The 16,440-nt window shown below is 41.8% G+C and overlaps 1 protein-coding gene across 1 annotated transcript in view; it reads right to left on the bottom strand.

The window, feature by feature from the left end:
• LOC122563391 (glutamate receptor ionotropic, kainate 3-like) overlaps positions 1 to 16,440 on the bottom strand; it is a 562,582-nt gene that overhangs the window by 503,615 nt on the left and 42,527 nt on the right. Inside the window, exon 2 of the mRNA XM_043717129.1 lies at positions 1,346 to 1,723. Coding sequence (XP_043573064.1) covers positions 1,346 to 1,723 — 378 coding nt within the window. The remainder of the gene's footprint in view (positions 1 to 1,345; positions 1,724 to 16,440) is intronic.

Genomic DNA, 16,440 nt, shown 5'->3' with positions numbered 1-16,440 from the left:
CACAGATTGTATTGATCTGCACTCAGCTGTCTGTGAGAGAGCAGCAGTGTTGGAAACGCTTTGTCACTCAGAGCAAGACCAACCTACACCTCCTCCAGCTTTTTTTTTGTTAACACTATCTCGAGTAGGCGCGACAGGTAACACGAATTTAAGAGCCGTCAGCCAACAAGTCAGAGAGAGAGATTAAAGCACACGGATACTCTGGGAGAGGAGCCGAGTCCGAGGCTGGCATATTTACTATGGTCTCATGCACTCAGTCGAAGTGTCTGTCTTAAAGTGGACTCACAAAACCAAGACGGATAGCGCTGCCTCTCCCACTTCACTGCTTCCTGTCCATCTATCATTCTGTCGATCTGAGTCCCCGAGCCTCTCTATCTCGGTCTCTCTCTCTCTCTCTCTGGCAAATATCTGCCCGATAACTCTGATATCTAACCCCGGGTGTAATAAATATATTTAATCACTAGAACTATAGTTCATTAATGTGGCCGGTCCATACTGTCTCTCTCCCTCTCTCTCTCTCTATTTTGCACCCATCCCCTTAAACATGCACTTTCAGAACCTGCATTACTGAATCAAGAATGTGCAGTCATGGTGTCATTCCTTCGCGCCTGTCACTCTGGGTTTTATACATGTAGACCCCTGTCTCCTTGTCTCGGGGTTGGGGGAGGTCATTATTCTCATGTCTGCGTGTGACAGCAATCTAATTAATTCAGCATTACATCAAAAATGGACCACTTTAATCATCCTGTCACTCTCCCAGTTACAGAAATAATTACAGCTACACACAGACGCACAAAAGCGCACAATATTACAACACAGTCCGGCATGCAGACAGGGGTGATAATTCCAGGACCGAGAGTTGAACTCTGAATCCAGGTTCCCCTCCTTGAGTGAAGTTGCTGAGTGGGAGACAGGGAACTTACAATGCATTCAGTTTCCCTCTGCTTTTGACCTCTCCCCCATTTGAATTTGGACCATCACAACTCTTATTCAATATAATGGTGTGAACCTTCAAATGTCGACCTTCATCCATGCTTGTGTGTGTGTGTGTGTGTGATTGTTTAATTTCCAACTGAACAGGAACGAGTCCGTTTTGTTACACATAGAGACCAAGTCTATCGCTCATTCTTGGCTGTTTCCCCTTAAGTTGCTGCATGTATTAACTTGACAGATTCCTCAACATTCACACGGCCCCCACCAATACCCTGCCAAAGATGAGGAGCAATAACTGAACAGACTTCGTTATAATAACGGAGTACCCAGAGAGAGAGAGAGAGAGCAGTACTATACAGTACCTAAACACAAAACAAACAAAAAAAACTCTCACGCTGAGAGAAGCCCTTACCGATACGAATGACATGAGGCATCCCATGAGAATATTGTATCCAAAACAAGTAAAAAATAAGTCCCGTCCTGTATTCCAAAACCATGCTCAAAACAGGGGACAAGCCCAGCGATTTCTGGTGGTCACAAGTCTGAAGGAACGAGTTGAGCTTAAAGCAAGATCCCACCGTATTCAGCTTCTGTCCGCCGCTTTGCCCAGAGTCGATGCAAAATGGATTTCTTGTTTGGTTGAGGGGGTAGGGTTTGGGGAGGGGGTGTCGGGGGGGGGGAAGCTGCTGGGTAAGGAGATTTACAACTCTCCGAGTGTCAGGAGTGAGCGAGCGGATGCTTTCCCCGAGCCGTGCAATCTCAACATGATCTTCACGTCTCCACACACCGACTTAGTACAATAAAGGACAGACACAACTCTGCAAGGGATGGTGGGAGGCGCACGTTCAGTCAGAAAGTAGCCCAGCTCCAAACCAACGCAAGCAGCAATTCACTTCGAATGAGCAGCAGGAGAGGGGAGAGCGGGAGGGATTGGGGAAGGGTGGGTGAGGGGGAGGGAGCCATTCCTAATTTAGGAAACCGGCAATGGACACAGAACGTGTGCAAAAACAGAGAGAAATGTTAGGAAGCGCTCCCACCGATAGGGAACATTGTAAGTGACACGTGGGCTTAGTGACATTCACTCTGTCTGCCTCCAACATCCACAGTGCGTTTAACATTGCGCTTACAAATATCCGCGTTGCTTTCACTCATCCTAAAACTTCTATAAAGGGAGCCCTCCCCTCCACAACCACACGGCTCTGTCCCGTTTCGAGACCTGATTAGATTTTACCGCACTTTAATTCGGTTACATTTCTTCATCCAGCCCCCAACTTCAGCCCACTGAAATGATGCGACATTTCTGTCTATTTTTCTTCCCAAACAACAGCATTTACAAAGCTGGGGAGAAAGGGGGTGGGGGCATAAAACGCCAGTTTCTGCAGCGTGTGGAGTTCTGCCAATTATCTGTTCCAGGTTCGGTCTGGAGTGAGAAATTCACAGCCAGTCTCCCTCTCACCCTCTCTCAGAGTGCCTACCTCTGAACTGTCTGAGCGGGACTTAACAGATCTGTGTCCACTAACAGGAGGTAGCACATTCATAGCCGGGGCGGGACAGTGTCTGTCACAAGAGGACAGGCAGCACTTCTGCACTCAGCAGAATCGGAATCAAAGAAACTGCGGTGCACATGAAGTTCTATCCTTGAACCCACTGGTTTTCTTCCAATACACGTTGCTGCTGTCTGCCCTGACCTTGAATTCTTTCCTATCCCCTTCCTCCCCCTATATATTTTTTTTTGTTTTCTCTTCGCGCGGTGTAAGTTGCAGCTTGATTCTTCTTTCACACGTGAACATCGAATACTTTATCCGGGCTAATATTTTCCTTCCTCTGCCCTCAGACTGAGCTGAAACACCCGTCAATCTACCCTGTTCATCTGCACTACCCGAGTCCCTTTTAGCCATTTAGTGTAGCGAGTAAAGACAACGCTCCGTTTCTTAAACGAAGAGAAGGTTGAATTCCTTTCATTTGTATCTGCTCCATATTCATGCCATGTGTTAAGATTTATAGACCCACAGAGCAATATAAAGAGAATCAGTGTGAAATATGAAGCCCCAGAGCTCACATTACAGAGATTCATGGATTACAGTTCACAGCAGCTCCCCAGTAGATCTCGCCCTCCTTGTAGAACCACGGATTCTTGTTTTAGAGCGCCCTCTCTCGAATAAATGGTGCAGCAAGTCCCCAATAAACTCCATGAAGTCGGCAAAACCCATCCGTGTTGTCGTGGAACTCCCGCTCCATTCTTATACGTAATAATCCAAGAGGAGCCCAATTGGTAAAATCTAGGGTGAGACAGGAAAAACTTGAAAGGGGCATAAGGGGCAACTTCTTCACGCTAAGAGTGGTGCGTGTATGGCATGAGCTGCCAGAGGAAGTAGTGCAGGTGGGTGCAGTTACAACATCTTAAGGGCATCTGGATTGATACATGAATAGGAATAACAGTGCTCCGAAAGCTTGTGATTTCAAATAAACCTGTTGGACTATAACCTCGTGTCATATGACTTCTGACCTTGACTCGGAAGGGTTTAGAGGAATGTGGGCTAAACGCTGGCAAATGGGGCTAGATTAATCTAAGATTGGACCTGTTGCCCTGAAGGGTCTGTTTCCGTGCTGCACAATTCTATGATTCTCGCCTGGGAGTTAGTAGGTAAAAAATTGAGCACATTATCTAAGCTGAGCGCAGTCTGTTAGGACTGCTACACTGTCAGGAGTGTCTCTATTTTTTAAGCTGAGGCACTAAACGAAACAAGAACAGAAATTGGTGGAGTTGCTCAGCAGGTCTGGCAGCATCTATTGAGAGAATTGAGAGGTAAGAGTTTCAGCCAGGCATTGATTTTAACCTTACTGCGAATCCTCTTGCAAGGATGCCTACCTTGAAGAAGTTCTCCTCTCTCCACAAGAATCTCACTGAGTATGTCTCTCACTGCAAACCCCAGGTCATCACCTCTGCTCTGAGGCTGTTACTCTTTGCTACCTTCTCCCTAGCCCAACCCCCCCACCAACCCCACATTTATCTCTCCACCCTGGAGGCTTCCTGCCTCTATTCCTGATGAAGGGCTTTTGCTGCCTGACCTACTGTGCTTTTCCAGCACCACTCTGATCTAAACTCTGGTTTCCAGCATCTGCAGTCCTCACTTTTGCCTCCGTAAGAGTTTCAGGTCAAGTGACCTTTCCTTAGAACTTTCCCAGCAATGTCTGTTTTTGTTGTTGTGGTTTCTAGACAGACTAACAACAGTGACTTCACTTTCAAAAGCACCTGTTGGATGTAAATTGCAATAGACAGAATTTTGAAAGGCTGTATAAATATGCAAATCACTTCTTCTTCTATAACCTCTGTCTGTTTCACTTTGGACTCGCTGGCTGTCTGAGTGTAGTGACAAATCAATAGCTGGACAGACACTCGAGAAGGTATAAAATTATTGCCAGTGTTCTGGCAGCTCAGACCTGCCATGTATGACTCATTAGTAGTGACAATGACGTATTTTAGTTTGGGAAATATAACTGGTTTTGAGGGACGCCAGTTCTTGAAAATAAACACAACTTCGTATGTAATTGCCTCTGCAATCTGTGTCACTCTAGCTGATCATACCTGTCACTCCAAACAGTTCCTGCCATGTTGACAGAAGAAAATTGAGGAGTTGCTTAATAATGAAGTGTGTGAATATTTCTGTCAAATAAAGCTCTTGTCAGTACAAGGAGACATTTCAATGCTGCCAGTATGTTCAGTTTGCAAATGTTAAGTAACACCTATTTAACAATTATAAATACCCATATAAAAGTTGAATTTTTGAGATTTTTTTAGCCCCAAAGTCATAGGGTTGAAATAGATCATGTTTTTGAGTCATTGCCAAATTAAATCCAATGAAGATCACTGCAATGGAATAAAGAAAGAATCAACAATGTTTAAAAAAAACGTGTTAACTATGATTATAATCTGAATTCTGTAAAATTGAATAAATAGTACCAAATTTGAAGTTATGAATCTTCTAAGCATTGCATGCAGGCACTCATTTTCAATAGTACATTTATCATTTCAATGTAATCAAATCATTTTTGCATCTGGAATTATATGTTGATTCTAAAAGTTTTGAACTCTGATAACTGAAAAACTAGACTCAGTTTTTTTTTTCCTTAATGTATATAAGAAACTACGTCACTTTAGGACAAATCCATGTGATTACCCTTTGTATGAGATTGACTTTTGCAACAGTATAACAGTCAGAATGAATATTCTAACAACAAAAATTAAGATAAAAATTGCATGAGATATTAATGGGTATTGGTTGAAGTTTCAGTCAATAGAACAATAGGTTTACTAGGAAAAATTAAGAGCCATCTAGCATCAATCTCAGTTGGAGATGATATAAGAAGTATTATCATCCGCAGCTTTGAATCAGGAAAAAAAGATGAAAGTACAGGGAAATGAATCATATGTTCTCCCTTTCCTGCCAGCAGTAAATAATCATGTGTAAAGTCAAACCACTGGAGTCATACACAATTTTATATTTACAACATTTTATCAATTACTAGATAGATTAGAAAAAAAACACACCATTGGAATATAATTCAGTATGTATAATGTATCAAAAAGTAGCAAGTAATGAAAATTGCATGTCCACTGACACACCCTGCTTCATTGCACACTCCCTGCATCACACTTCTGTGCTACACTTAATTACAGGGAAACATGTTGCAATAATTTTATAATTGCAGCTCATTATTTCCAGCCCTAGCATTGATTTTTAAATATGAGACAATACGTTTAGAGAGAAACATCTCCCTAACACAGCATAGCTTATTAAAAGAATAGAAATATTTGAGATAAAGCATACAAACTGACCTTAACAATTGTAGTTTAAAAAGCAGACATTTAATCTTGTATTCTCACTTCTAACCTGAAGAACAACTGAAAGTTGATTGATCTTACTCTGTACAGTGTTTTTGCTGAATAATTATGTTATTATGCATTAAGACTTTAATTGCTCAAGCTTCCATATTAGCAACAATTAGTATATTCCACACTTTTTTTTAGGTTTAACGCTTTTCTCTTTAAAAGACAGAATATTGCCCAACTTATCATAAGCAACATCATAGGAGACTTACATGTGTTTTATCATCTGTGCTTTGTCATTTCAGTTTACATATTAAAAAAACTTTATCCAAAGTGGTCTTGTCATTGAGGTGGACAAAAGGTCACAGAATTTGATTTGTGGTTCAATTTGAGCTTATTAGCAAAATCTTTGATATTATAAACATTTGTAAGCATTTTTCAAATTCCCATAATATTTACTCTCTACCTCGATCCATCCATCTGAGAAGGGATATTACCCACAATGATCCACATGTTTAAACTGGGCCATGTAAATCTCCTTCCTTTTCAACATCAACCTGGCTCTCTTCCACAAAGGTGGATCTCACAGGTCAGGATGGATCTTTTCTCTCTCTCTGTCTCTGTCTCTCTCTCTCTCTAAGTAGTTGGAGCTCTGCTGCAGAACTAGGTCAAGTCTTCACTGAGCCTTCATTGCATCTTCACCATCTTCACTGAGGGGCTGATTTCAAGATGTATGTGTTTTTATCATCCCTTACACTAAACCTTCCAGAATGTTCTGTAGCCTTTAGCCAATGGGGTCATGAGCTGGGTTCAAATCGTGCTGTACGTTCATGCTAACACTCTTCATTGTTGCCATGCAAGGAAGTGTAAAGCGCATATACTCCAGCAGTCAAGATGCCAGAACATCTGATTAATATTTCTTCAATACATAGTCCTTGGACTGGTTATATATAATTTCCCTTAACTTTTACAGCCCCTTTGGTCTTAGTTTCCACTGTTCTCTGTAGCTGATAGCTACTGGATACAGTTTAATTTAGTTTGGGCAATTTTCTGTCAGGCCTGGTTTCTTTGACTGTGGATCAATTTAGGATGTCCAATTTTGGGCCCATGGTTACTTGACCACAATTCTTACTATTGATCCTTTGAGGCATCTGGTGAAAATGGAATCACAGGTGCAGACCATGCTCTTGTACAGGCACATATTAAGTCTCAGAAGGATAGCCCAACTCTCTGAAGATCTGGGTTCTCCACTGCATAGACAAGGGCACGGCACGGTGATTAGCATTGTTGCCTCACAGCACCAGGATCCCAGGTTCAATCTGGGCTCGGGCAACTGTCTGTGTGGAGTTTGCACATTCTCCCCGTGTCTGTGTGGGTTTCCTCCAGGTGCTCCGGTTTCATCCCACAACCCAAAGGATATGCAGGTCAGGTGAATTGGTCATGCTAAATTGCCCATAATGTTAGGTGCATTAGTCTGGGTGGGTTACTCTTTGGAGGGTCAGTGTAGACTTGTTGGGCTGTAGGGAATCTAATCTAATCTTATAATAACACTAACTATCTTCCTTATGCACATCAATAGGCTTAACAGTACTATGGGCAAATAACACAAAGGTTGAGAATTACCCACTATTTACTACAGTGGTTTACCTTCAAGACTCTTTGGCAATCATCTTCAGCTCTTGATAAAGTGAAATACATATCATGCAATAATTTATATAGTCCTTTTGCAACATAGTCTGGGTTTATTCATTTCTAGGAGGTAATATTTTAGTTTCTGGATGAATTCCTTCTTCCAGTGGACATATTTAATCATGAGACGAGAGTGTGGCACTGGAAAAGCACAGCAGATCAGGCAGCATCTGAGGAGCAGAAAAATCAAATGTTCAGGCAAAAGCTCTTCATCAGGAAACATTGATTTTCCTACTTCTCAGATGCTGCTTAACCTGCTGTGCTTTTCCAGCACCACACTCTTGACTCTAATCTCCAGCATCTGTCACGGATTCAGGCTAGTTGCTCATGTCGGGTGTCATGATTAGGTTGGTTTATTTAATTTCCTGTAATCTCCACCAAGAGTCATCTGGTTTCTGAACCAGCCATATTGGAAAGTTTTTGGTCACTGTTACAGGGCGTATGATTGCTTGGTTTAACAAGCTGCTGAAGACATTGGCCACCTCCCCCTCTACCCGCTTGGGAAAGTGCTTTTCTTTGTGGCTTTGGGTCCTGTCCAGTTATCATTACCTCACCCTCGATACAACCACAGTCGTGTTTGTGACTGGCTCATTGATAATTGCTGTGTTGCTGCATCCTCAGTCATTTCAGTGAGTCTAATCCACAGATACCCTTGGTAAGAATTCACTGTGTGCATGTGCCTGTTGCTATTTCCAGTGGGGTCTTATCAATCTTAGGCATTTGCCAAATGTCAAAAGATAAATTATACTTCCTCATAAGGTCTGAGCCTAAAATGTGCTTTGCATCTGAATGGAAACTAACCAACACTGCTGTGTCTCATTGTTTAATTTTGATAGATTCTGTCTCTATCCCATCCTGCAGGTATCTGAATCTGCTCAGAAAAAGATTCCTATGGGTCCACCACATGTTATCAAAATCCAAGGATGAATTAAATGTCATCCTGGGCTCCCCAAAATAATGACTTCAGAATGCTTTACATTACACCTCTTCAAACAAAGACCAAACCCATATACCACTACTTCAAATTCCAAACTCTAAAAATAAATGATAGTAAAATATGTATAAGTCACTCACTTACATCTTGATATACTCAGAAGATTAGGCTGTATTAGTGAAGGTTTATGAAGAGATTAGATTAGATTAGATTACTTACAGTGTGGAAACAGGCCCTTCGGCCCAACAAGTCCACACCGACCCGCTGAAGCGCAACCCACCCATACCCCTACATTTACCCCTTTAACCTAACACTACGGGCAATTTGGCATGGCCAATTCACCTGACCTGCACATCTTTGGACTGTGGGAGGAAACCGGAGCACCCGGAGGAAACCCACGCAGACACGGGGAGAATGTGCAAACTCCACACAGTCAGTCGCCTGAGTCGGGAATTGAACCCGGGTCTCTGGCGCTGTGAGGCAGCAGTGCTAACCACTGTGCCACCGTGCCGCCCACTAACATTTCAGAGCTAACATTTCAGATTGGCGAGCTTTCATTGAGTGGTAGAGGCAAAGCAATTGATAAGCATGCACTAAGACAGGGAATTAGTTAATTTTCAGGTGCACTTTGAAGATTTTTTTTTATTCCTTTAGTGTTGGTTTGACATCAGAAAGGAGGATATATTTCTAAACTAGCTGAGAGCAACACTATCTTTAATTCCTCTTGTTCTGTATTGCAATATTCCAGGTTCTGAATCAGCCGTATTGACGAGTTTTTGGTAGATGTTACAGGGTGTAAGATTCCTTGTTTTAACAAGCTGCTGAAGACCTTGGACACCTTTCTCTCTGCCTTCTTGGGGAAAGTGTTCTTTCTTTGTGGCTTTGGGTAATGTTCAGTTATCATTACCTTACCCTCTACACAATAATCTGTACTCAATATAGGGAGGTCATTGAGGAGGGTTTGTCTACAGAGTCAATACGGGTAGTGTCAGAAACAGGAAAGGAGCAGTCACTTTATTGGGACCCCTAACAGCAATAGAGACACGGAGGAGCAGATTGGGAGTAAGATTTTGGACAGTTGCAGAACTAACAGAGTTGTTTTCATGGGAGACTTTGACATTCCTAATATTGATTGGAACCTCCTTGGTTCAAATAGTTTAGATAGTGCAGTTTTTCTCAGATGGGTCCAGGAAGGAGTCCTGACTCAGTATTAAATAGGCCAACTAGAGGGAAGGCCATATTGGATTTGGTGCTCAGCAACAAACCAGGCTAGGTGTCAGATCTCTCAGTGAGAGAGCATTTTGGTGATTGTGATCACAGCTCCGTGACCTTTACTATAGTCATAGAGAGTGATAGGAGCAGCTGGTACGGGAAAGTATTAATTGGGGGGAGAGAATTACAATGCTATTAAGTAGGAACTGGGACACCTAAATTGGGAACAGATGTTCTCAGGAAAATGCACGACAGAACTGTGGAGGTTGTTTAGGGGAGCATTTGCTGATGGTGCTGGATAGGTTTGACCCACAGAGGCAAAGAAGGGATGGTAGGGTGAAGGAATCTTCACAAGGGATATAGAACATCTAGTCAAGAGGAAGAAGGAAGCTTACTTAAGGTTGAGGAAGCAAGGATCAGAGAGGGCTCTGTAAGGTAGCCAGGAAGGAACTGAAGAATGGAATTAGGGCACCTAGAAGGGGGCATGGAAAAGCTTTAGCGGGTAGGCTTAAGGAAAACTCTAAGGCATTCTACACTTATGTGAGGAAGAAGAAGATAGCTAGAGTGAGGGTAAAGCTGTGGAGAGGTAGGGCAGGTGCTTAACAAATACTTTGCTTCAGTATTCAGTACTGAGAGGAACATTGTCACTTGTGAGGACACCATGAAATAGGCTGATACACTCAAACCGCTTAATGTTATGAAGGAGGATATGCTGAAAATTAAAAGAAAGGATAGATAAGTCCCCTGGGCCAGACGGGCTATACTCAAGGTTACCACAGGAAGCAAAAGAAGAGATTGCTGCACCTATGGCAATGATCTTTGCATCCTCACTGTCCACTGGAGTAGTGCCAGATGATTGGAGGATGGCAAATGTTATTCCCTTATTCAGGAACGGGATTAGGGAAAATCATGGGAATTATCAACCAGTCAATTGTACGTCTATAGTTGGCAAATTATTGGAGAGGATTCTGAGAGACAGGATTTATGGTTATTTGGAAAAGCATAGTTTGTTTAGAGATAGTCATCATGGCTTTGTGAGGGACAGGTCATGCTTCACAACTTGATTGAAATCTTTGAGGATGTGACAAAACATATTAATGAAGATAGAGCAGTAGATATAGTGTACATGGATTTTAGCAAGGCATTTGATAAGATTCCCCATGGAAAGCTCATTCAGAAAGTAAGGAGTAATGGGATACAGGGAAATTTGGCTGTCTGGATACAGAATTGGCTGGTCCACAGAAGATAGGGGGTAGTAGTAGATGGAAAATATTCAGGCCAGAGTTCGGTGACAAGTGGTGTTCCCCAGGGATCTGTTCTGGGACCTCCGCTCTTCATGATTTTTAGAAATGACTTGGATGAGGAAGTAGGAGGGTGGATTAGTAAGCTTGCCGATGACATGAAGGTTAGTGGTATGGTGGATAATGTGGAGGCTGTTGTATGTTGCAATGGGACATTGACAGGATGCAGAACTGGGCCGAGAAGTGGCAGATGAAGTTTAACCTGGAAAAGTTTGAAGTGATTCATTTTGAAAGGTCAAATTTGAATGCAGATTACAGGGTCAAAGGCAGGATTCTTGGCAGTGTGGAGGAACAAAGGGATCTTGAGGTCCATGTCCATAGATCCCTCAAAGTTGCCACCCAGTGCTGATAACTTTGTTAAGAAGACGTATGGTGTGTTGGCTTCCATTCGCAGGGGGATTGAGTTTAAAAGCTGTGAGGTTATGCTGCAGCTCTATAGACCAGCCTTGTAATATTGTGTTCAGTTCTGGTCACCTCATTATAGGCAGGATGTGGAAGTAGAGGAGATTTATCAAGATGCTGTCAAAACTGGAGGGCATGACTTATGAAGAAAGGTTGAGGGAGCTCGGGCTTTTGTCATTGAAACAAAGAAAGATGAGAGGTGACTTGATAAAGGTGTACAAAATGATGAGAGGGTTATATAGAGTGAATAGTCAGAGACTTTTTACCAGCACAGAAATGGCTATCACGAGTGGGCATAATTTTGAGGTGATCGAAGGAAGGTTTAGGGGAGATGTCAGAGTTCAATTCTTTGCACAGAGGGTGGTTGGTGCTTGGAATGGACTGCCAACAGTGGTAGTAGAGTCAGATACATTAGGGACATTTTAGCGACTCATGGATAGGCACATGGATGATCGTAAAATGAAGGGTATGTAGATTAGTTTGATCTTGGAGTAGGATAAAAGATCGGCACAACATCAATGGGTCAAAGACCCTGTACTGTGCTCTACTGTTCTATGTTCTATGTAAGAGAGAGCAGAGGTAATTGAGAAATATGGCATATCCTTTCTTATGTTAAAAAAAAATCCTTTCTTCATAGACATGCAATTCCAGGTAATAAGAATTATTCAGCATAACTTTTAAAAACTAATTTGGAGCACTCATGAAAAATCAAACACTCAACAACATGAATCCTTTTATTGATCTATTTTGTTTTGGTGTTAGGCTTATTACTTATTAATATTGATTAGCAGTTCCAACAAGAATGACAAACCAATATAAACTTGATTCGGTTTCTTTTATTTTTAATAGAGTGATGATGCATAATCATCATTGAAGTATTACAAATGTGGAAGGATAAATGTAGAGAAATGATTTCCACTGGCAAGAAAATCAAAAGCAAAGGGACACAATCTTAAAACTTAGGATGTTCCATTCAGAAGTGCATTTAGGAGTAAAATTTACACAAAATGGGAAATGAAAATTAAGGTTTTCTTCCTAAAATAAGTTACAAATGCTAGGCTATTTGAAGCATTAGGACTGAGATTTGTTATGGACCAGACCAAACCTCCTCAAAATATACAGAAGATACTCATGAAACTAACGTTTTCTTATTTTACATGTGAATATAAGGTGTTGCATTCCAGATGCAATTCAATTGTTTAAACTACTGGGTTTAAAGCAAAATGCACTTTACTCATCCACTATTGTTAAAATACAACAAAAGAAAGGAGGGGTTGGAATACCTTAACTCCACTGTTAACAGATACAGCATCTATTACAAATTAACTGTTCCAATATAATAACATCCCAAAAACACATCCTTGCCAAAAGGCAAAGTCAGAAAACAGGAAGTCCCGTAGCAGGAAGAGGATCCCCAGGTTTTCCACTTCTTCAAGATCCCAACAGCAACTGCTGAAAGTTAAAACTACAAGTCCTGGTTCTCTGGTAGCTTGACCATATCCATTCAGGCTGCGCCCATTGTTTCAACTTAAAAGAAAAACCAATGCCTCACAAGCTGTTTACTCTAGTGACTTTGAAAGACTCTTTCACATCTCTGCTCCTCTCTTCAAAAAACCAGGACAAAATATATCTCTAAAAAGCCACAGTATCTTCACAGATTGATAAATTCACATGTGGACAGAATGTTACGTAGCACTATAGAGCAAAGGAGGGTAAATCATTTGGTGGTCCAGATTTATTTTAGTTAGGGTTTGCTTCTTTACTCATGCATGGGAACAGATAGCCCTGGCAAGGCCAGTGGTTGTTGCCCATCTCTCATTACCTTTGAAATACGTGGCTCGTAGGTTATTTCAGAGGGTGACCAAGAGTCAAACAATTTGCGGTGTGTCTGGAGTCACAGTTAGCCAGCCCGGTTAAGTTTAGCATATTTTGTTCCCTAAACAACGAGATGTCTTTTTAATGTCAAAGGGAGCCAGGGAGATCTCTACATAGTTAACTAATACCATCAAATGAAAATAACCGCTAACAAATCCAAGAGTATTCGGAAGAACACCTTTTAATTCAAAGAATACAGATTCACCGGTTGATGTGAGTAGTTTGATGCATTTAAGGGGAATTTCAATAAATATATGGCAGAGAAATGAATAGAAATCATAAAAAAAGGTTGTAGCAACCTTCTAATTATGTGTCAATTATTGATTTTCCAAAGCATTGTTAATTATAGGGGATGTAATTTTCATAGTTTTGTTTAGAATATGCTGCACAAGGAGCATAACTGAACCACTTTAAACAGACATAGAAATGTTATTATTAACAAAATATTTGGAGTTCCTGTTATGATATAATTAAGTTCAAGGAACCTCCCAAGCACAAGATGATAATAAGTGCTTGAACTAGTCACGTACTATATCTAACAACTGCAAGTATAGTTTGGGACAAACAGTAGCAATCAAAAGAAAAAAAATGCAAACAATAGAAATCTAAAAGGAAACATCAACTCATTGAAGAGCTATTAGAACATTGTCCAAGAAAACGTTTGGGTGTAGACTTTTCAAGAGTCATGTTTATTAATTATTGCCTCTCAGAAGAACCTTAATGCCCCAGAACAAGATGCTCATGAATGAAATGTGAATGTGCCGAAACATGTGCATAGATGTTCTCAGAAAAGTACTGTAGAAGACACCTGTGAGACAACAAGGGATTAAGAATGCCCCAGAAATGCAAAGTAGATTGCAATAACAAATTAGTGAAGGGAACAGAGATGATCTGATGTTGAATTTTAGCAATTTTCAAACACAACAGTTCTCTTCCTCATGCTTTTGTGTGATTCTACCTTTATTTGGCTTTGTCTAATTACCTATTTACCAATGACAAAACTAAGTATGACTCCTCACCTATGCTTTTGCAATGTCCCCCAGCCCTCAATTGCATTTCTTCTGCTTTTTATTTGATTCAAGAAAGAATCCCTCACTTTGCAGATTTGCTTTCTGACAAAATATGTAAAAATGAACAATTTTTTTGTAACAGCAAGAAAACTCAAAATGAGTGATTACTCAGAAGAAGTAAAACTTGGTAGTTCTGAAACGCGTCCTGAACAACCATTCATGGACTAATGAGGCTATCTGTCAGATATGCCTATGCCAACTTGTGCAGAAAACTTCTTGAATGGAAAAGACATTTTAAACTAGTTTCTACGTTCATTATTAATTGCAGGAAAGTAGACCTGAGTATGTAGTCCATGCTGACATTTCTGATAGCAGTAGGTAAGGGCTACATTGTTGGAGGTATCCTTTTTTCACTGAGATGATAAACCATTCAGATGGATGTAAAAGATTCCATGGCACTATTTTAAAGAAGATTGAAGGAATTATCCCTTGCACCTGGGGCAATATTTACCCCTCAACAGCAGCACTAAAATCTATACATTATCTTTCTGGTGTTTATGGGATCCTGCTGTATTCAATTCAATACTGTATTTCTATGTTGTGGTTCTATTCGCCGAGCTGGGAATTGGTGTTGCAGACGTTTCGTCCCCTGTCTAGGTGACATCCTCAGTGTTTGGGAGCCTCCTGTGAAGCGCTTCTGTGATGTTTCCTCCGGCATTTATAGTGATTTGTACCTGCCGCTTCCGGTTGTCAGGCATACAATTTGCCCTTGCAAATGAAATAGCTGATTCACTGGTAGGCGTGCTGCCTACTCTAGTTGAAAAGCCAGTAGAGAAGCAGGCAACTGAAGAAATGAACGATCTTTATTCAGGAATTTTCTCTGATTGTGTGGTCACAAGATCACAGAGACACAAGCTAATGCAGGAGAGTTCAAAAGGCACAGGTAAGGAAGCTGACATAGCTATATTCAAGACTTTTTTTATCGGATAAGTGGGAAAGAGCAGGAGCAATTAGATAAACATGCAAGTATCTTTAGCTCTGCTACACTTATATAATTACAGCAAAAAGATGAGAACAAAACCATTATATCAAAAGGCATAAACAGAGAAGGAGAGTGAATGCCTTCCTGTGTGTTAGTACTTGACAAATGATGTCTTAATGAGGAAATGGAGACCATCACACATTCAAGCTGATGAGAATTGGGCACAGATTCATCAAATTGTTTGCCAGTAGGGTATAGAAAGGAGCTGCTGCGAGTGGCGCATGAGCTACCACTTGGAGGTCATTTAAAGGAGAGGAAAACACAGGTTAAAATGCAAAGATATTTTTACTGGCCTACACAAGGATGTAGTTGAACTTTGACAGACATGTCATATGTGTCAGCTAATCGGAAGAACTCAGGCAGTTAAAAAAACCTGCATCTTTAATACCTATTCCAGCATTTGAGGAACCTTTCACAGAGTCTTGGTGGGGGGTGGTGCCAGTGTAGCTGCGGAAGATGGACTGTTCCACATATCCAACGAAGAGGCAGGCATAGCTAGGGCCCATGCGGGTGCCCATGGCTACTCCTTTGGTTTGGAGGAAGTGGGAGGATTGGAAGGAGAAGTTGTTAAGAGTGAGGACCAGTTCATCCTCCCACTTCCTCCAAACCAAAGGAGTAGCCATGGGCACCCGCATGGGCCCTAGCTATGCCTGCCTCTTCATTGGATATGTGGAACAGTCCATCTTCCGCAGCTACACAGGCACCACCCCCCACCTTTTCCTCCGTTACATTGATGACTGTATCGGCACTACCTCGTGCTCCCATAAGGAGGTTGAACTGTTCATCCACTTTACTAACACCTTCCACCCCAACCTCAAATATACCTGGACCGTCTCAGACTCCTCCCTCCCCTTCCTAGACCTCTCCATCTCTATCTCGGACGACCGACTCAACACGGACGTATACTATAAACCGACCGACTCCCACAGCTACCTAGACTACACCTCTTCACACCCTGCCCCCTGTAAAAACGCCATCCCATATTCCCAATTCCTTCGCCTTTGCCGCATCTGCTCCCAGGAGGACCAGTTCCAATACTGAACAACCCAGATGGCCTCCTTCTACAAAGAACGCAATTTCCCCCCAGACGTGGTTGACAATGCTCTCAACTGCATCTCCTCCACTTCCTGCTCCTCTGCCCTTGAACCCCGCCCCTCCAATCGCCACCAGGACAGAACCCCACTGGTCCTCACCTACCACCCCACCAACCTCCA

This window comes from Chiloscyllium plagiosum, chromosome 27 (genome assembly GCF_004010195.1).
Source record: "Chiloscyllium plagiosum isolate BGI_BamShark_2017 chromosome 27, ASM401019v2, whole genome shotgun sequence".
In the NCBI taxonomy this organism is placed as follows: domain Eukaryota; kingdom Metazoa; phylum Chordata; class Chondrichthyes; order Orectolobiformes; family Hemiscylliidae; genus Chiloscyllium; species Chiloscyllium plagiosum.
Note: the sequence above shows the minus strand (reverse complement) of the source record. Positions and strands in the feature narration are given on the sequence as shown.